The 21,405-nt window shown below is 56.9% G+C and overlaps 1 protein-coding gene across 1 annotated transcript in view; it reads right to left on the bottom strand.

Moving 5' to 3' along the window:
• The window catches only part of PPP6R2 (protein phosphatase 6 regulatory subunit 2), a 69,786-nt gene that overhangs the window by 36,580 nt on the left and 11,801 nt on the right, over positions 1-21,405 (bottom strand). Inside the window, exons 2-3 of the mRNA XM_088535224.1 lie at positions 11,696-11,828; positions 1,374-1,619 (exon numbers count right to left, since the gene is read on the bottom strand). Coding sequence (XP_088391350.1) covers positions 1,374-1,600 — 227 coding nt within the window. The 5' untranslated portion in view covers positions 1,601-1,619; positions 11,696-11,828. The remainder of the gene's footprint in view (positions 1-1,373; positions 1,620-11,695; positions 11,829-21,405) is intronic.

Here is a 21,405-nt window from a genome sequence, read left to right as displayed (position 1 = left end):
GCCGCTGCAGCCAGCGCGCCTCCCCGAGCTCCCTCTCCTCCTCCCTTCGCAGTTCGGGTTCTTGTTTCTCGACAGGCTTCTGTTTCCGCTGCTCCCTCCCTCCAATCTTTCTATATTCTTGCTCTTTTTGCTTAGCCTAGAAGGTTTCCACCTCCACCCTGCAGCACGCAGCACCGGAGAGAGGAAAGGTCCTGCAGCAGCAGCCGTGAACGCTCAGGCAAACGGGGCTTAGAACTCCAGGGCGGTTATGTGGGGAGGTGACAGCTCCGCAGGGACACGGACCATGCACCAATTCCGTGCACTGAAACCATTCCCTGCTCCCGCAGGAGGTGCAGAGGCAGGAAGGGCTCCCAGGGCTCGCGTCACTCAACGCTCCTCAGCTCAGCGAGCCGGAGCCCCAGAGGGAAGAGCTGCCCGTGCACTGCGGGAGGAGAGCGCGCGCTCGAGCTCCGTTCACACCAAAACATCACCCAGAAAGGGAGCAGCCCAACGCTCGCGCAAAAGCCACCCGCGCTGACACAGGTACAGGACAACAGTGCAAGAAGTCAACGCACAGCGGCCTGCCAGGCCCCCTGTTCGAAACGCCCAGACAAAACTGCCATTTGCAAGACAACAGTATAAAAATCATAGTCCTGCTTCCTCCTGATCATTTATCTTTTACAGCAATATCATATTCCAAGCTGCTAGCTGGCATTCACTTACCTGGAGGTAGCCACCAAAACACACTTCATGGCCTATCTCATCTAGCAATAAACTTAAACACAGGTGTTCCTTCTTTCTAGCAAAACCCGCAATATCCAATGCTACAGTTCCTACAGCTAAAAACATATATATTTCACTTATTTACTTATATATAGGGCAACTGTTTTTTTTAAATAAACTTAGCAAAGAAAAGCAAATTTCCCATTTTTTTCAAGTATACACTTATTTAAAACACATAAACACAAACTGATATGAGCAGCAAGTATTTAAAGAGGCCACCATCAGATGCAGCACAGCGAAAATCCAATATCTTTAATTCACTGTACAGCTCACTCTCTTTTATGACCTCGACTACTGAAAAGTAATCAAGTTCAGAAATCCCTAACACAGAAAACAACTGTCCTTCATTCCTTGCAATTCTGGTATCAGAATGAAGGTACTCCAGAATGAAGGTACTTTGAGCTTACGAAGTCCTGCATAAAGAGCAAGAGATTATTTTTTTTAGAGAAACTAGTTGAAAAATAAAACATGTGAAATAAAGAAACAGGTTTGTGAAAATCCATCACAAGTAACGACAGAGTGTGGAGCATTTCAGCGTGTTTGAAAGGCCTTTCCCAGGAGCGCGCGGATTCCGTCCCGGCATTCCGCGCCGGCGGGCGGCGGATACCTACTTGAAGCGGACCTTCTCGTCCATGTCCACGGGCGGCTCGTGGGTGATGAGCGTGACCAGCTCCTCCATGCAGTGCTGCTGGCACAGGAAGTCCAGCAGCTTGCGGTTCTGCGCCTTGCACTCCTGCAGGATGTCATCTTCGTCCATGAGCTCGTGCAGCGTCACATCCTCCTTGTCCAGCAGCTTGTCCACGTGCGACGTCGTGTTCAAATCAAACTTCCAGAACATGGTGATGGGACACACCTGGCTGCAATGCACAAGGCTGCCGATTAGTTCCTGCTCTTCCCAAGGCAGTTCTCAGCGATGCCTCCTCCTTTGCATCGCACAACAGCAGCTATTCTGAGCAGAATAAATGATCACACAACTGCCAGTCCGCATGGAGAAATCAGTTAAACTCCTGCAACAGAAACTCAACATCAGAAACATGACACAGCTGCCCTGCACCCCCGAGGCAGAGGATATATGCATGAATTAACTCCAACTGCAGGCAGCTTGAGCAGAAGTCTCCAGAACTGAAACCAAAAAGCACATTCACACATACAAACACTGTGTTGGATTAGGGTCACAAACAGGGAGATATACATATAGTATTTCTATATATATATAAAAGTAAATGGCAACCACAGCACCTGCCCCTGGCGCTGGGTTTCGGCAGGATCCTTCTCTCCACAATGTCCATCCCTGGCGCAGCCCCCGGGCCGCAGGGAGACCAAAACCGGAATTCTGGTCTTACCCGGGGGAAAAAACCTGCTCACAGACTAGCGGCTTAGAGCACCTCAAGAGTGGCAGCAGAAAGTTGGCCTCTACAAAAACGCACACATCCTGAAAGGGATAATATTCAATGATCTCCACACATCCCCTTGAAAATTACAGCGGATTTGCACATTCATTAGGTCCTGCCATTGGGACTGAGAGGTGTTTCCCGGCAACAGAAGTGGCAGAAGATACTACAAACCCAAGAGAAAGAGCAACTGAAATAACACTCTCCTTTTCTCACACCTTCTGGATCTCAAGCATCTCTCATAAGCATTTGCTGAAAGAAGGATGTCCCACAATGAAACAACTAAATATAAATGATTTTGATGCAGTTCTTTGCAAAAGTGACAAAAGCGATACACTGCATATATTAAAAAAAAATAGGAGAGAGACTAATTAAGACTCCTGTGAGCTGGATTTAGAGCCAAGACCTGTGGCCAGGGGTCCACAGCGCCCCAGCTCTCCTCTGGTCCCCTTGAAGCCTGCTTGGAAGCTCCCGCAGGACAGTCTCGTCCACACGGACACGCGCGGCTTCGGCATTTACAGCTGTCATTAACTCTGCCAAAAGGGGACAATGTCCTGACCGATCCTCACCAAACTCTTCCTGTGGTTTTCACCCCGTGTCATATTTTCTCCTAAATTCCTTCTTCTAACGTCTCACCATCCAATCCACCAGTTTGGGCCTTCCAGTCTTAACAATCACACCAGGTATCCCAGTGACGGCCCCAGAGAACCAGGATTTACTAACCCCGGCCCCCGCGGCCGCAGCGCTCGCTGCAGCGCCTGGGTGCGCGCAGGGAACGCGCCCGTTACCCCCGCGGTTTGGGAAAGCTCGAGGACGCAGAGGAACTACTACCTGAAATACATTAAATCAAACACACTATTTTTTTCCAGGTAATTACTGATATGCATTCCCCGCCCCAGCTCAGTCTCCCCATTTAAGGATCCTTGATATGAGCGTGCCTGTCGAAGGATTCAAAAGAAAAACATCTTCTTTATCATATTAAGCCTACATTTTTTTCCTCAGAGTAGGCCTGTTACCCCCGATATTTGATAGCAAACTCTCCTGAGTGATACTTAGAGTCACAAGATCTGCAACAGCAAAGCCTTCTGCATCAGAGAGCTTTGCTTTACCTCCAAATCCACTTTTCTCAATCTCGCCTTTCACCTCGCACGTAGGAAGAAGGAAATAACCTCTGTGCAGACACGTGTGTCGGTGAGTCAGCATCGCCGATACGGCAACGCCCCGCTCGAACGCGCCGGCCTTGCGAGACCAGACCATAACCACAGTATTCGCCCTACGAGCTATCAAAGCGTTTCATTAGAAAGGGAGGGAGGGAGTGCAGAGGACGGGGATGGTCTCTTTTCAGTGGTGGCCACTGATAGGACTAGAGGAAACGACCAGAAACTGAAACACCAAAAGTTCCACAGGAACTTAAGGAAAAATCCCTTCCCAGTGAGGGTGCCAGAGCCCTGGAACAGGCTGCCCAGAGAGGTTGTGGAGTCTCCTTCTCTGGAGATCTTCAAACCCGCTTGGACGCAGCCCTGTGCCACGTGCTCTAGGTGACCCTGCGTGTGCAGGGGTTGGACTGGGTGATCCCTAGAGGTCCCTTCCAACCTTCACCATTCTGGGATTCTATGGTTCTATCACAAAGACGCCTCTGCATATCCAGCTGTGACCTGCATCTACGGGAGGTCCAAGGACAGAAATTCAACACTGGTAAAGAGGCTGTCCAAAAAAATTCACCAAAATCTCCCATCGGGTCCAACCACGCCATCTCCTAAACATTTTCCAAACTGCTCTGTTAACTACTTTAGACTCACTTGAATCTTTGCAGAAACAGTTTCCCAACAGCAACTAGCATAAAAGATGGTAGGAAGAGGGGCAGATTCTCTTTTGAGCTGTTTAGATCAAAAAATATCTTGCAATTTAACCAGATCCGTTAGCATCACAGCAATAAGCAGGAGCTTCTGCACATCTCTCCATTCAGGCAAACAAAAACACAAAACTGACTTCCTCAGGCACGGGCAGACACCTGCACTGCCCAACGCTGGGACCCTTCATGAACGTCCCGCTCTCTGCGTGCGCAGCGGGCTCACTACTAACATTTCTTCACAGATTTATAATTAATTGTGAATTATACATTCATCAAGAGAAAAGCTGCTATTAAAGGGCTTAAACTAGGAAGGTTTGGGGCATTGTTAATCCAAACATATATATGGAATATATATATATATATATATATATATATATATATATATAAATGTTACTTTCACATTCAAAACCATTACAAATACACCAATTTTCCTGCCAGGTCTCTGAAACCTTTCAAGAATCCATAGTCAAGCTGCTTGATCCGCAGGAAGCACCGGCCCCGGCTGTCCTTGGGAAGGCACCAGCTCTTCCCTCTTCACGTCTTTGCCCGGAGCACACGCAGCAGGGCCGACCCCGCCGCCCGCCGGGGGCTCTTTTAGGGACAGCTCATGGAAACGCGGCCGGGGACATCTGGGGATGGTTGTTCACGGTATACTGAAACCCAAGCGGGTATCCAGGCAATCAGCCTAGGTTTAACATATAACCCACACGACAACTGCAAATTGAACCTGGAGTAGCGCTCCAAAAGCAGCACGTGCTGCTCGAGGATCGGGGAAATCAGAGGAATTGGCCTCATAATGGGCCACCAGCAGCCACAGGTGACGCATCTGAGGACAATATATACCGGATAATATATACATATATATGCATACACCTGCATATAGCATGCACAGTGATTTCGGTATGTGCCCATGAAGTACACCCACTTGCTGCAGTGTAACTGCTGGAGCACATGGAAACGTCCTGCAAACACAGGACAAGATGTTCACAAAGATGACAGAGTTACGCCCTGATGAACGTCTGCTTTTATCAGGGAACAGACCAATATGTCTACAAGGGAGTAATAAGAATGTTCGGGATTACTTAAAACTGTAACCCTAGAGAAGTAGCTGTCCCCGCTCTGCAATGATTAGCCAATTAAATTTTAAAATCTTGTTTCACTTTACATGAGCTATGACGACTAGCAAGGTGCTTGTCCTCTGCAAGGTATGGAGAGGTGGAACAGAAGCACGAAGGAGAACCAGGGTCTCTCCGTAAGGAACGTGAGGTAGTGATGAAAACCCAGGCACCACCGGCCACCCGGCTGAGTTCATCTAACAGCACCCGCAGCAGCACCCACGGAGCCAGGGCAACCCGCACACTTAACTGGCGGTAGGACCTTGCAGAACCAGAAACCCAGAACGAGAGAAAAAGGTCTATTTTTTATTTGCTATGAGTAAATCAATCCACCTTCTTTCTACACTTCAGAAAGTGCGTCTTCGCCTCCTTCCACACTGTTGGGAAGAATGAATGAGTACCAGGAAAGGAGGGAGAAACTGAGATAGCTGGAGAGCTCGCAGGCCTTAGGAACCCAAGGAACTGCCAGCACAAGTGGTCCTGATGATGCACGACTTGTGACGCTTCCACACCGGGCACCTCCACCGCAGCCCTAGAGACGGCATAAACAGGAAACATTAACTTAGATTTGAGGAACTCCTGAGCACAGACCGCTGAATACTGGAAACCACCAACGGAAAGTTAAGGAGCACAGAGTCCCCGTGCCCAACGAGGGGCAGAGGGAGACGGGCAGCGGCGCAGAAGCGGGTGTACGGGAAACCCTCCAGCCTTCTCCAGCCGTACGCGGCAGTGGGGTCAAGCTGGAGGTGATTTGGCATCTGATGCTGAAGAAAGTGCAAGTTTCTCAGACAAAGCCGCCCCAAGGCCGGGTCCAGCCCTTGGCTTCACCCGCTCGCTGCCGCGCGGCGCCGGGCAGGGCTGCGTGTTCCAGTCCCAGCCTCTGTGGGGGTGGTTGACGCCGCGGCTGAACACGCGGCTCTGCAGGCCCTTCCCAAAGCACAAGGTGGAGGCTTCTCTGAACTTGGGGCGTCTTCTATGTTCTACAGCAAAACCTGCTGTTAGAAACAGCGATATGGAACAGCCCTGCTCGGGGAAGGCAGGAAACGGGAGCGTAGGAAAGGCAATAGCTGCGCTGCCTGGAGCCTATCTCGGGCGCCATGGGACAAGGTGCCCCTGCGCAATGGCCACGCGGGACGAAGAGCTCGCGGGGCAACAGCCCTGCGGGCAGCACGGCTTCCCCGTGTGCACCTCACAAGGGCAGCACGGCTTCCCCGCAGGGCTCGGCCCTGGCTCCCCCCAGAGAGGCTGCTCGGCGCCTCCGTCCAGCCCCGCTGAGGTGGCTGAGGCCCTAACGGCCATGGTGCCTCCGTCCGGCCCCGCCGAGGTGACCGTGGCCCTCACGGCTATGGTGCCTCTGTCCAGCCCTGTCGAGGCAGCTGCGGTGCCTCTGTCTGGCCCCGCCGAGGCAAGCACGGCCCTCGCAGCCACGGTGCCTCTGTCTGGTCTCACCAAGTGGCAGCGGCACCTCCGTCCAGCCCTTCCAAGGCGACCGTGGCCCTCACGGCCATGGAGCCTCCGTCCGGCCCCACCAAGGCGGCTGTGGCCCTTGTGGTGGTGGCGCCTTGTCCAACCCCGCCAAGTCGGCCATGGCCCTCACAGCGGCGGCACCTCCGTCTGGCCCCGCTGAGGCAGCCGCGGGGCCTCTGTCTGGCCCCGTCAAGGCAACCGCGGCCCTCGTGGTGGCAGCGCCTCGTCCAGCCCCGCTGAGGCGGCCGTGGTGCCTCCGTCTAGCCCCAGAGAAGGAGACTCCACAACCTCTCTGGGCAGCCTGTTCCAGGGCTCTGGCACCCTCACTGGGAAGGAATTTTTCCTTAAGTTCCTGTGGAACTTTTGGTGTTTCAGTTTGGGGCCGTTTCCTCTAGTTCTGTCAGCGGCCACCAGTGCAAAGAGGCCGCCCCATCCTCCTCACTGCCTCCCTTGAGGTACTTCTAGACACTGCTCAGGTCCCCTCTCAGCCTTCTCTTCTCCAGCTGAACAGGCCCAGCTCCCTCAGCCTCTCCTCATAGGGCAGATGTTCCAGGCCCCTCATCATCCTCGTAGCCCTGCGCTGGCCTCTCTCCAGCAGCTCCACATCCCTCTTGTCCTGCGGGGCCCAGACCTGGACACAATCCTGCAGATGTGGCCTCAGCAGGGCTGAGCAGAGGGGCAGGATCCCCTCCCTGACCTGCTGGAGACACTAACCTCTTTATCACTGACATTTCACATCAGAAAAGCAACACAGTGCAACTAGGGAGGCGTGTGAGCTCTCCTAGCCCCTTTTCTAGGATTTTATCGTTACCACCAACCTCCCACGCGCCTTCCTGGAGGAAGTAACAGTTGCCAAAGGAAGAAAAACAAATAAACATCCACCCTCACCAGGAAAAAGTACTGAAACTCTGTCACCAATACATCATCTTACCTGTCTCGCTCTTTGTCTGCAAATGCTGGACTATCTGACCGTTGCCCTTAAGTGAAGATGACTTCGGCTTCTAATTGTGAACCACCCTTGGGAGACACTTTCCACCAAGCACGAGAGGCTGAACAGCGCAAGTCATGTCCAAGTCAGTAAGAACCATCGCTCTCAAGGGGTTTGAGGCCCCAACGAGCTACTTGCAGAAAACGGCCAGATACTCAAAATAACCCCCGTAATGGAGCTGCTCAAGTTTCACTTTCCTTCCCCAGCCAAGAATGAGGAAAAGCTGTATCAGAATGAGCAGAAATGTCTAGGAATCAAAGCTCTCATTCTTGCTGCTCAAGGTAACTCCTGATATATTTATTCAAAAAATGTTTCTAGCCCATATATTTGAGGGAAAAAATGAAATATAATCGTTACAACCGTTATGATGACACTTGTCCAATGTGCAGGTTTTCCTCAGCAGGGAAGGGAAACTAATGACAATATTCTCTGCTCAGGTGTTGCTAATGCAGAAGGTCAAGATCTTCTGTCCCAGCAAGAACGTAGACTGCGCTGAGGGCCTGAAAACAGAACCGTGTTTCAATCACCACACGTGGACAGCCCTAACCGTTCTTCTGGGATGTGGTTCAGACTGCGATGCGGCAGGAGATGTCAGAGCAGCGCCCGAGTCCCCCGGCTGCGGGATGGTGCTGCAAGGAGGCTCGAGGCCTTGGGCTTCGGCAGCTGTGAAGCAAGTGCTGACAGCGGCCCTAACATCTCCACCCCTCTCCAAACTCCATCCGGGCTCTTCACGCATCGCTTTTCATTCACCCTTCTTGCAGTGGCACAGAATTAAAGATCCAAGTTGCTTATTTTCAAGGAGCTAATTCAGTCACCTGGCACACTTGGTACCCAGCCTTAGGTAACCTGATTGGGGCAGCAAGCTTAGCAAATACTTTCCTAAAATCAGCTTTTAATTCACACCCAAAATAATTCAGTATACTTTCAATCCCTGTGCAGAAACGGCAGCTTCCCCCTCCACCTTCCGCCTCTTTAATATCTGAAGAATTCAAAATTACTGATACCACAGAGATCTAGAAATTTTTTATGAAACAGAGCTACAGAGTAAGAGAAGAGGATCTGCCCATCTTGTGTTGCATAGGGGCTGACAGCTATAGACTGCAAGGCAACTAGCAGAAACAGCCTTGCATACACTTTATAATGTGCTTTGCATGGCATTCCAAAAATAAGACTTTCTGCAAAGTAAATATTCTTTATCAAGCTGGCAGAATAAGTATAATTCTACTGAAGGCTGCCATCAACAGAGCGAGCTAACAGACCACATGTAAAAACAAAACAAATGAAGAGCACAGCTCCCCACGGCAAGTCACAGCAAGGAACGTGCCAGCTTCGTAAAGGAGATTGATTCCGTGCATTTACGATAACGAACTGCTTTTGAGGAAGGCAGGTGCTTTCCAGACAGTCGGGAAAGAGCACTGTGCTCCAGCGGTGCAGAAAGGCAGCAGAGAGGGAACGGGAAAGAGCATGAACCGAACAGAATACAAGAGTTCCGGGATTTTTAGGGGTAAACACATCAGTTGTGGCAACCTTATTTTTCAAATTCTAGCTTTCAAACTAGGCAAGCTTATTCTTCAGCCTGGTTTTTAACAGCTTTGCCATGGCGGTTCTCTTCCTTCATTGCCTTTAACCCTCCCCACGTCCTCCACGGAGCCCGTGCTCGTTCCTAAGCCACCCTTCACTAAAGCCACCACGCCACAAGCTCCTCGCTCAGGCCGCGGTCTGGGCAGGCCCCTCCTGGCTCCCCTCACTCATCTCCCAGGGATTCTCCCTTGTGTCCTGGTTCAGGCCGGGTCGCGCCGGGGAAGGTGGAGGCGGCTCTTCCCCAGCGCCCTCCCGAGATCCCTCAGGTCGGGCAGGGAGACCTCTGCAAAATTAAAAGCTGCTCACAATTCACCAACCAAAAGGTACTATTTTTAGGTACCTCAAAGCCTACAAAACCTTGCAATATTCTTAGGATTTCTCTGGCTACAATAAAAATTACTTCATCTCCTATTTCCCGTAACCCCCTGGGTGACTCTGAACTCTATTTCCATTGCTTGGTGCGTTTGTTCAGTTCTCAGTGCTCCAACGGCAGGAAAAGGAACGTCGGAGAGCCAGGCCTCCCCACGGGCAACTGCTCCCCCCTGGACACCGGGGTAACCACCAGCACGCGCTTTTTTAATTAAGCTATTCCTGATAAAACACTTAACATTTTCCACTTAGTAACTAAGTGGAAACTTTGAGAAGCGCGTTATCCTACTTCTTCCCAAAAATAAAGTATTTATTGAATATTTCTGGCTTTCCTCTACCATCATTTCTGTAACTGAACACTAAGGATGAGCATAACTAAAGCTGTCACATCATCACTGAGGGCTCTTCCTCTGATCCCAATTATTTCAGCCACTGTCTTTAGTCTTACAAGGCATGGATTGGTCATATGGATAATATGAATATTATTTTATGCTTTTTGCCTTTTTTTTTGCTCAATGTATGATGATTTATGCTCATTAAAGAATGAAATACTGCACTAAAGCTTCCTCAAACGAGGAAGATAAAAATCTGGGGTCTAACAAAACTACCAACACAAAGTTTTAGAAAACGCCAGTAAATTAGAGGACAACAAGGTCTTCACGAGGGCTCTGAAGCTCCAAAACGCAGTTACTGAACAACCAATTCCAGGGAATAAAGTATCCCTTTATTTAACCTGGTCAACTTGAAATCTGAAACTGGCTTAAGCAAACTGTAACACGATACCAAAACACCCCAACACGCTGTAGCAACACGGAAGCACCGGAGCTTCCACAGGGGAAAGTCAGGCCCCAGATGGGAATTCCGGAAGGACTCGGATGCCTGTGCAAGGACGGCGAGACCGAGGGCTTCACCCCGACTTCCACAAAAACATTTTATGGGGGCTTCCCCGAACAGCTTCAAAGGAAAGCTCGGTTTCTCGGGAACTGAAACTGGGTAAAGCGGAGGAAACGAAAGGGCAACAGAAAAATAACTTGTGCTGCTCCACATGTTCATAAGCAACCCAGAAGAAAGCAAGTTGGCAGCACTACTTGGGATATGGAATCGGTAGCTTTAGCAGACAGGCCTATGCCAAGAGCTGCAGACCGACGGCGTGTTAATAAGCGCACGAGGACAACGGATCCTGCTCGTTCCAACCGTCTGGAAGAGACCTGGGAGCTTCTGCTCAGGGATCTCAGTACAGAGCAGCAGCCAGCGAGGCGAGAGGGACGTCCGAAGCTCCCACGGGGAGCACACGAGTGACAGGAGCATCGCCCACGCCGGGAGCAACGCGGAGCCCTCCCGGCGCGGGGCACGGCCTGGCACAGCCGCAGGGTCCAGCAGGGCACGGGGGCAGCGGGGGCCCCTCTGCACTGCCGTGGTTCTGACCCGGAGCCCGGCACGCCAAAGCGCAGCCAAAGGCACCGCTGCCTTTGCAGCGCTAGGAAAACCTTTCCCAATGAATTGCCAACAGGAGAAGTGCCCAAATCGGGCAGCCCTGCTGCTTTTAGTAGTGGGACAGCGGCTTTCCCGCAAGCAGCAGAAGGAGAACAAGTCTGGGAAGGGTTTCACGGCTCTTGTGCAAAGCAGCAACATCAGAGCACTGCCAGACAGAGAATGCCATTAGGCTAAATTCTGTTCTGCGCTGGCCAGTCCCAGGTACCGAGGAGAAGAGAGGAGCTCGGGCACAACATGGCACAACGTGTCCCAGCAGCCCGGCCGCCCGGCCCCGCAGGAGCTGGGGACGCCGCTCGCGCCCGGCGCGCTGGGTTTGGCTCCCAGTGGCTGCACAGTGTGACCTGCCTTCGCGTTCCTTCAAAGCGCTTGCCCGAGCTTTGCTGCCTGCTTCCAACTTCTCACGTTATAAAAAACAGCAGTAACCACTGCTCATTCGCCGTCCTGCCCAATGGCAAACCTCGTTGTGTGGCATTTCCAAGTTGCTACTTCCCAAAATAGGCACGAGCAGATGCCAAGACAAAAGTATAATCAGTCACCAGGAAAAAAAATGGAACCTAAACTCCATCCTTTTCCCGTCTGCTGTGTGCATTAAACTGGAGTTTAAGCTTGGAGAGGCATTTAGTAGTTAGAGCAGCCCCACGCGCAGCGCCCAGCCCAGCGCGCCACCAGCACCTACCTTCAGTCCAGGTCGCTTCAAAAGGGAGATATACTCCACGGACACAGAAACATTTGGGTTACCGTTCCTGGAATACACTCGGCTTCAGGAAACGGTCTTCATCCAGGGTGAATTCCCTCTCAGGCTTCCTGTCCTGGAAAAGGAAAGTTATGATTAACCAGAGGGCACGGAGGGTCAGAGCTTGGTTCTTTCCCGACCAAACGCGCAGCCGACCTGTCGCGGGGGAAAGGCTGGAGCGGGATCGGCGCCCGGAGCGCCGGCACCCGGAGGGCTCCTGCACCCCGGCCCCTCCGCCCGCCCGGCGCTCCCGGAGGAAGCCAGGGAAGCGGCAGGTGCCTCTCCCTTGTTCCAGGAGGAGCTGCACCAACAACCTCTGTGTTTCCCGCTCCACTCAGGGCCCTTAACGCTGCAAGGAGGCAGCGAGACGCTCGAGTCCAGAAACAGGTACCCAGGGATTGCCGGAGACGATGCACTGAGAGGAAACCCGAACAACTCCACTTGGCTTCGCTCGCTTAAAATCCCGGTGCAGCTGGAGCCGGGGCTAACGGGAGCCAACGCGGAGCGGCCCCGCTAACCGCAGCCCTGCTCACCCGGCTCCATGGCACATCTGTCCCCACGGCGCCAGGGAAGCGGCCAGGGGCCAGCACTGTGGCCAGGCACAGCGCGTGCGCGCAGCGAGGACGAGCGGGGACCCGCGGCAGCGTCTCCCGCTCCCAACAGGGACCCGCGGCAGCGTCTCCCGCTCATTCCCGACAGAAACCCACGGCAGCGCCTCCCGCTCCCACCTGCTCCCGATGGGAACTCATGGCAGCGCCTCCCGCTCATTCCCAATGGGAACCCGCAGCAGTGCCTCCCGCTCCTGCCTGCTCCTGATGGGAACTCATGGCAGTGCCTCCCGCTCCCACCTGCTTCACATTAATTCTCCAGCCATGCAGATTCCCACCCCTAACTCAGGCCAACGCGGATTAACAGATTCCTCAAAGTTTAGGTGCCTACACTCGAGGTACACACACAAATACGAGGCCTTTCTTTTGGCCTCCGCTGTCCTACAGTGCCCTCTACACAGTGCTGTGAATGACCAACTGAACCAAACAGCCTGAAAGTCCGGCCTTGAAGCCCAAAAATCCAAATGATGCTCTGAAAACAGATCGAATGATTCTCAAAAAAGCCATGAAGTAGTCCAATATTTTTGGAAAATAAATAAATAAATAAGCAAGAATACTCTGAGGTAAAACAGGGAAAAGCCAAGCTTTTTGCTCCTTCTTAAACTATCTGAAAACAAATTTGTAACTGTGGGCATTTGGTGTATTTCTACTTCAAAGAGCAGCCCTGAGGAGAAGGACCTGGGGGACAAGCAGGTGCCCAGGAGGCGGCAGTGGCCCCGGTGGCCACGAGGACCGAGGGGCTCCCGGGCTGCGCTGGAGGCCCTATGAGGAGAGGCTGAGGGAGCTGGGCCTGTTCAGCTGGAGAAGAGAAGGCTGAGAGGGGACCTGAGCAGTGTCTAGAAGTACCTCAAGGGAGGCAGTGAGGAGGATGGGGCGGCCTCTTTTCACTGGTGGCCACCGACAGAACTAGAGGAAATGGCCACAAACTGAAGCACCAAAAGTTCCACAGGAACTTAAGGAAAAATTCCTTCCCAGTGAGGGTGCCAGAGCCCTGGAACAGGCTGCCCAGAGAGGTTGTGGAGTCTCCTTCTCTGGAGATCTCCAAACCCGCTTGGACGCAGTCCTGTGCCACGTGCTCTAGGTGACCCTGCGTGTGCAGGGGTTGGACTGGATGATCCCTAGAGGTCCCTTCCCACCTTCACCATTCTGGGATTCTGGGATTCTGAGGCCGGGACCTGTTCCGGTGCCCGCAGACGCCGCAGGCAGCGCCTGACGCGGCACAGCGGTGTCTAAAAGCCGCTCCGACGCAGACAGCGTCGGTGCTCACGGCAGCGCGGCCGGGCAGCGCGGGGCGTCCCTGGCTCGGCAGCCACGGGGGACACGAGCGTCCCAAACACGCCGGGATCCCCGCGGGCCTCGCCGAGACGTGGGCCCGTCGCCACGCGCAGCGCGGGCGCAGGAGCTGCGCCGTCGCCAGCAGCGCCCCACGAACACGGAATTACGGCTGGGAGTGCAGCTGCCATCCCACGGGGAGATCCAGCTTCCCCTTCCCGGGAAACATGAAAACAAAGCGCTGCTGGCCGGAGTCTCCTGGAGCTGCGCCGCCTCTGTGCCGATCCCAGGAACGCCAGTGTCCGCACCGCTCCCTGCTGCTCCTCCCGGCGCGCACGGCCCGGGGAAGCGCTCGGCGGGGACGCACGCGTAACCGCCTTGCGGAGGGTCTTCTGCCACCACGGGGAGCCTCCGTGTCCCCTTCGTGGAGCGAGCGGCCCTCAAACACAGCGCTGCTGCTCGCGGGAACGACGAGGGAAATCCCTGCACAGAGAACAGGGGAAGTCTCATATTGACGTGCGCTCAGTGACCTCCAGCTCCCCCGCAGCCTGCGCGGGCCCAGCTCCTCGTGCCGGCATTGCAAAAGCAGGGCCGAAGGAGGGGGAAGGCCGGGGCTGTCCCCAGGGAAGGCCGCTGGCCGCGCGCCGAGGGCCTCGCTCGGAGCCTGTGGGCGAGCAGAGGCTGCAGGAACCCGGGAGCCTGCTGATTCACAGCTCCATACCCCATCCGTTAACACTTCCCTTGACAAGACGGTATTTGTTTCCAAATATCCCAAATAGCTAATAATAGCCGCGCGCCTTTCATGTGGAATGACACGCTTCCAAACGCATTAGCTCCAACACGCAAATTAAACCGTCAGTCAAGAACGGGAGCCCAGCGCGCACAAAGCCGGCGCTAAAGCCCTGCGAGCCCCAGGTGCGCTGCAGCTTCCGTAGGTTCCTCCTCGAGGCTCCCAAGGGAAGAGCAGGGTTGGGAGAAGCTCTGGAGCCTTTGGAAGAGCCCCCTCGGGTGGACCAGGAGCCGCGGAAAAGCCCCGCGAGCCCCTTGAGGACGGTTGGTGCCTTGGCAAGTCACGAGCAGCGTCCCGGAAGCGCCTGCTCCGTGGCCACCTCTCCCCGTTGCCAACGTTGCCACGAGCAGACCCGGCGAAGGGCCGCGCGGGGCCTCCCCCCGCTCCTGCAGCCGTGTGCAGGCAATCGGCGCGGCGACGGAAGAGCAGAGACCGCGGCGGCGGCACGGGAGCGCTGGGACCGCGGCCTGGGACGGCTCACGGCTGGCAGCGCGCTGGACCAGAAGTTTAACACGGTACACGAAACTAAACAAATAGAAGAAATCCAGCAGTTCAAGAGCATCAACTGCTTCCTGACCTCGCCAACGTGCGGAACGCGCGGGGACAGGACCCCCTCCTGCAGCGTCCCCCGGCGCCCCGGAACCGGCCCTCCCCAAGCACGGAGCACATCGGGAAACGGAGAAGAGCTTCACGGAAAGAGAGGAGGAAAAACCACCTGAAAGCTGTGGGAACCAGAATGGACTTTGTGTACAAAAGCCAGAGCAACCACCACCCTCCTCCACATGCGCTCTGCAACGAAGATCCCCGCTTCCTAAAGACGGATCAGCAGCTGCTCAATTCCAATTAACCGGTGCCACTTGGGGAAAAGCAGCAGAAACGGCCCCCTGTGCCCTGCCCGGGCCAGCGGGGAGCAGCCCCACGGCGGCGGCGCCGGCTGCTCCCGGGGACGTGAGCTGGTGTCTGCCCGGAGAGCGGAGCCGCCGCTCCGGATCCCACCGCCGCTCCGGATCCTGCTGCCACTCCGGATCCCGCCGCCACTTCGGATCCCGCCGCCGCTCCGGATCCCGCCGCCACTCCGGATCCTGCTGCCACTCCGGATCCCGCCGCCACTTCGGATCCCGCCGCCGCTCCGGATCCCGCCGCCACTCCGGATCCCGCCGCCACTCCGGATCCCGCCGCCGCTTCGGATCCCACCGCCGCTCCGGATCCCGCCGCCACTCCGGATCCCGCCGCCGCTCCGGATCCCGCCGCCACTCCGGATCCCGCCGCCACTCCGGATCCCGCCGCCACTTCGGATCCCGCCGCCGCCCCGGATCCCGCCGCCGCCCCGGATCCCGCCGCCGCTTCGGATCCCGCCGCCGCTCCGGATCCCGCCGCCGCTCTGGATCCCACCACCGCTTCGAATCCCGCCGCCGCCCCGGATCCCGCCGCCGCTTCGGATCCCACCGCCGCTCCGGATCCCACCACCGCTCCGGATCCCACCTGAGCTTCGGGGCGCTCCCGTGGCCGCAGCACAGAGTGACAGGGACGCCACCAGCGCCCTTCAGTCACGCTCAGGCCATGAAACACCGTTTAGAGGGTCAGCAGCGCCTGTGAGCTCCCGATGAACATTTTAACATTATGCTACTTCTCCAATTAGAAGAGTGGGGGAAGTCCTCTAAATAACGAGCGTAGGCATAGATCCCTTTAAGGGGCTCCCAAATACTTGTTTTTTCCCGCAGCCTCTAGAATTCCTTTTCTACCCTAACCGCAGGGGATGGGAAGCTGCTGTTCCGCACCGAGCACCGAACGCGGCTCCCAGCCTCCCATCGAGTTCTTGCACCCCCAAGAGCAAGGGCCGGTTTAAGGCACTTCCGAACGAATGCAGCTCCAAACACCCCACGCAGGAGCCTCTTCCTGTCCCTTTCCTTCCCAGGAAGGCCGTGGGAAGCCACCGTGGAGCGGGAGCCCTTGGCAAGGTCCCTCGACCCCAGAGCTAAACACCAGGTGAAGGCGCAGAAGGAAGTATCGGCGGCAACAAGCAGCCAGGAAGGACCAGAACCGCGGCCCGCGGGAGACGGAGGACAGAGTTTTACTGGCAGAATTGTGGCTAAGAAGCTCGGATCAACGATCAGCCACTCGCGCTAGTTCGGAAGGCCCCAGATGCCACCCTGCTGCTCTCACCTGGCGTTACCGACACCCGGAGCGTCCCCGCAAAGCCCGACCCCGGGGCAGAGCAGCGCGCAGCCGCCGCAGCCCGTTTCCGCGCACTGCCGGCGTCCTCCCCGCGCGCTGTGCTCCCAAACGCGCGCGAGGGACAGGCCTGGCCAAGGACCCACCAACCCACTCAACCAAAACGACGGAGAAAAACCGCTAAACTAACAGCTAACAGCGCACTGACCCCACATGGGCTCACGCTCCCGCTACTTACCGGCACCAAAGTTTTCCCAAACATTTCATAATTTGAAGTATCACAAATTTTGACTGAGAACTTCAGCTGCCCAAGTCACATCTAGAGAAACTGGGTAAATATTCAAGGAAAACACAGAGCCGCTCTGATGTCTCAACCCCTCCACGACCCAATGTCTCCAGCCCCAGCTAAAGTCCCGATCCCGGGAGGCCGGGTTCATCCCTGCTTTGACGTTCCGGATCAACATTCCCGGCAGGGGGACAGCCCTCGCTCCCAATCCATGTCCCCAGACCCTTGAGAATCCTCCTTTCCACATCCTTTGCAGCACCCTCCTTTATACGTAACAAAAATTAATTTAAACTCCACCACGGAATGATGCAACGAAGGGAGCTGTAATTGCACGTCAGCCCTGCAAGCCGAGGCTGGCACTTGCTAAACTGGTGCCCGGTGTCATGCTCAGAATCCAGCCCTGCTGCTCCCAAGGCCATTCCCGAACCCGGCACCTCCTTCCCTCTCTCCCGGGCAGCCGCCAGCCCGTGCTTCACAACCGGAGCAGAAAAGGTCAGGTCGAAAGCAGGACTCGATTACTACAAACCCCTATCCAAGGTTAAATATAGTCACCAGCGTTAAAGCCGGGCTACGCGCAGGACCACGGCTGGCAGCTCAACATCAAGCAGAACCCCTCATCCTGCTCCGGCACGGTTCAGCTCTCCAGTTTTATTAGAGAAACCTACAGCGAATCGGGAAAAGGCACCGGCTCGTGTCCTGCGAATGGAGCGGCGAAACCCTTTCCCCCTCCGGTGACGGGGAACACCGGCGTGTCGGCAGCGGGAGAGGACTCGGGGAGCGCAGGAAAACAACCGGCAGCCACAAAACGCTCTGCCAAAACAAGGCACGTGGAGCCCAGGGCTGACAACATCCACTGCTAGAGAACAGGGAAGGAAAAAATGCTCTCCAGAGCTTAATATGCCCCTGCCTCAAGGCAGGAAAGTAGTAACTGTAACGAAACCTGCAGTTCTGTAGGATAACGGGAAGAGCGGGCAGCTAACAGCAGCACTGCCGGGCCTGGCAAGGCACCGAGGTGTCCGCGACGGTCCCGGGGCTGAGGCTGGCAGGGCCTCCGGAGAGCATCGGGGCCAGCCCCTCTGCTGGAGCAGGGTCCGGCACGGCGGGTCCGGCACGGCGGGTCCAGGACCGCATCCCGCCGGGCTCCGAGCGGGGGACGGAGACCCTCAACCTCCGCCGGCTGCAGCACAAGGGGCCTCCTCCCGTCCTTGCTGGCACCGCCTGCCGCGCGTCGCCGCCATCGGCCGCTGCAGCCGGCAGTCCCGGCTGCCTCTCCGCGGCGCTCGTGCCGTTACACAGCAGCAGGTTGTCGGCGCTCAACCCCACAGGCAGCGCCTTGGGTTTTTCGGAACAAGGAGGAGGGATCCCTGTACCTAAAAACACGCCTAAAATAATTCAACCCCGCAGTGGCTGCCTGTCCTGCATAAAGGAAGAGCCCTTGAGTTTCAGCTCTGGGGCAGCTCCAGCCAACGCCAACTCCTGTCGCCTGCTCCTTGCCCTGCATGAGCACCGCTGCTGCCGGAGCCAGGGCGTCCCGGCTGGGGGTGTCCCTGTTCAGGGTGGGCCCGCTCAGGGCGTCCCAGCTGGGGTGTCCCCATTCAGGGTGTCCCCGCTCAGGGCGTCCCGGCTGGGGGTGTCCCCGTTCAGCATGGCCCCGCTCAGGGTGTCCCAGCTGGGGTGTCCCCATTCAGGGTGTCCCGGCTGGGGGTGTCCCCGCTCAGGGTGTCCCGGCTGGGGGTGTCCCCGTTCAGCGTGGGCCCGCTCAGGGCGTCCCAGCTGGGGTGTCCCCATTCAGGGTGTCCCCGCTCAGGGTGTCCCAGCTGGGGTGTCCCCATTCAGGGTGTCCCGGCTGGGGGTGTCCTCGTTCAGCGTGGGCCCGCTCAGGGTGTCCCGGCTGGGGGTGTCCCCATTCAGGGTGTCCCCGCTCAGGGTGTCCCAGCTGGGGGCATCCCAGCTGGAGGTGTCCCCGTTCGGGGTGTCCCTGTTCAGGGTGTTCCCGCTCAGGGTGCCCTGGCTGGGGGTGTCTCAGCTCGGGGTGTCCCTGCTCGGAACATCCCGGCTGGGGGTGTCCCTGCTCGGGTCGTCCTGGATGGGGGTGTCCCCACTCAGGGTGTCCCCGCTCGGTTGCCAACCTGATGGGAAGCAAACCCAGCGCGGCAGCGGGCAGTGCGGGCCGCTCGCTGTGACCCGCGGCCTGCGCCGCAGCAGCACGGAGCGCCCCGCAGCAGCACGGAGCGCCCCGCAGCAGCACGGAGTGCCCCGGAGCAGCACGGAGCGCCCCGGAGCAGCCCGAGCACCCGAATCCAGCGCCGAATCCACAGGCAGCCACCAAGCACCTGCTAAGGTCGTTCAGCTTAACTGCCCCTGCGTTAACAGCTCGCTAAGAACACCCCTTCCCTCTGCCTTGCCACCCAGAGTTTGGTTATTCCTGCGTCCTAGTGTCACAGCTCCTACCTCCAGAAGCTCAGGACACGCTTTCTTCCCACTGTTTTCCAGACATGCATTTACACAGTACAATATCTACTAATTTAATTAGCAAACCTGCAGCTGCATGTTACCACAAACGGCCCCCCTTCAAAAGGACAAAGTCAGACACTCCTGAGAGCAAAGAAATAATAATCCTACGTGTTCGCAGCTCTGAAATACCACCCTCGTTCTTGCTTTTATTTCTACAAAGGAAACAGAGAGATGCGAGCAAGTTTCATTTGCTTCTACACAGGCTTTTCAAGATGCCATTTGAACCGATAATTGCGTGTAAGATACAGCCGTAATACAGGAATTACAGAAATTGCACAGAGAACAGAGCTGGAGGCCGGGCCGGACGCGGAGGAACAAAGACAGCGCCCGTCGCCTGCCTCTTCCCGAGCGAGACGCGAGCCGTGCTCCCCATTTAACGCCAGCTTCTTCCCTTCTAAACGCCCTCTTTTGAGAAGCTGATTAAAAAAAGTGTTTCGTGATTTTAGTAATGAGCATTTGCATGCCGTTTTGAGCTCAGAGCACATTTCTGTTTGCACTACCAGAGAAGCAGCTCTGCACAGTGAACGGACAGAGCGGCCGGTTCCGGCCCTCGGCGCCGGGGAAGCTCCGGGGCCCCGCGGGAGGGTGGCAGCGGCGGCGCCGCGGGCTCCGCGCTCCCCGTTAGCGGGAACACAGACCAGCGGGCCAGGGGTGCCCCAGCTCCCTGCGGTGACAACGCCAAGAGAGCAGGGGAAGCAGCAGAGGCGGCCGCGCCGCGCCGCTCCGGAGGCTCCCGGGCGCTGCTCCAGTGGTCCCGCACGCCGCTCCGGTGGTCCCGCGCGCCGCTCCGGTGGTCCCGGGTGCCGCTCCGGAGGCTCCCGCGCGCCGCTCCGGTGGTCCCGCGCGCCGCTCCGGTGGCTCCTGTGCGCCGCTCCGGTGGCTCCTGTGCGCCGCTCCGGTGGTCCCACGCGCCGCTCCGGTGGTCCCACGCGCCGCTCCGGTGGTCCCGGGTGCCGCTCCGGAGGCTCCCGCATGCCGCTCCGGTGGTCCCGTGCGCTGCTCCGGTGGTCCCGGGTGCCGCTCCGGAGGCTCCCGTGCGCTGCTCCGGTGGTCCCACACACTGCTCCGGTGGTCCCGCGCGCCGCTCCGGTGGTCCCACACACTGCTCCGGTGGTCCCGCGCGCCGCTCCGGTGGTCCCACACGCTGCTCTGGTGGTCCCGGGTGCCGCTCCGGTGGTCCCGGGTGCCGCTCCGGCTTCCCTGGGGCATTGGGCACTTCCCTGCAGCACCGGCGGCGCTGCCAGCCGCGCTCTGCCCCCACGGCAAGGCCTCGCTGCACAGTTTCGACCCCGTGTCAGTCCCAGAACACTCCTCTACAGCAGCTGGCTGCTTTCGAGGCCCATCTACCCATTTCCACATTGGAGGAGACGTAGGAAGGTGCCGAGCCCAGGCTCAGCCTTGCACAGCATTTTGCATCAGCACAGTGCAAGGCCTGATGCTGAAAGCTCAGGCAAAACCATCACTATCTCTACAGGGAAAATAGCATTTTCCATCAACCAGAAAAGCAGCGCTCTGACGAGAGGTTGCTTCTGGGTGCACAGTCTATCCCGCTTGTTCCATTTCCACACTGGGATTTTCTTCACCGTCCATTGGATGGGCAGAGCTGTTTCCTGTCCGGGGCAGAGCACAAGGCGAGCAGCAGGCACGGACCACCAGGACCAGGAGGAAGACAGCGAGCCCGCTAATCCTGCACGGAGCCGGGGCTCGCACGCCCCTGCGGCGAGCCGGCAACGCGGAGCGCGGCCACGCTGCACTCGTCAGAGCCGGGAGACACGGAGCAGAAAGCAGAGGGCACCCGGGCGCCCGGGACGCTCGCACACGGGGACCGCGCGGAGCCGCTTCCCTCGGGCACGGAGGGAGCGGACGGGACGGCCTCTTGTCCCGTCGCTGGGCACCACCGAGAAGCCTCTGGCCTCGTCACTGCACCCTGGCTATTTAATGACGTTGCCAGAGCCTCCTCTTGCCCGGGACTCTCCACCGCCCAAGGAAGGGCCAGGAGCCAGTCGAGCAT

This window comes from Tinamus guttatus, unplaced genomic scaffold, assembly GCF_059628265.1.
Source record: "Tinamus guttatus ecotype Peru unplaced genomic scaffold, ASM5962826v1 Tinamus_guttatus_pri_ptg000619l, whole genome shotgun sequence".
NCBI lineage: Eukaryota > Metazoa > Chordata > Aves > Tinamiformes > Tinamidae > Tinamus > Tinamus guttatus.
The sequence above is the reverse complement of the archived record's forward strand: the minus strand, read 5'-3'. Positions and strand labels throughout refer to the sequence as shown.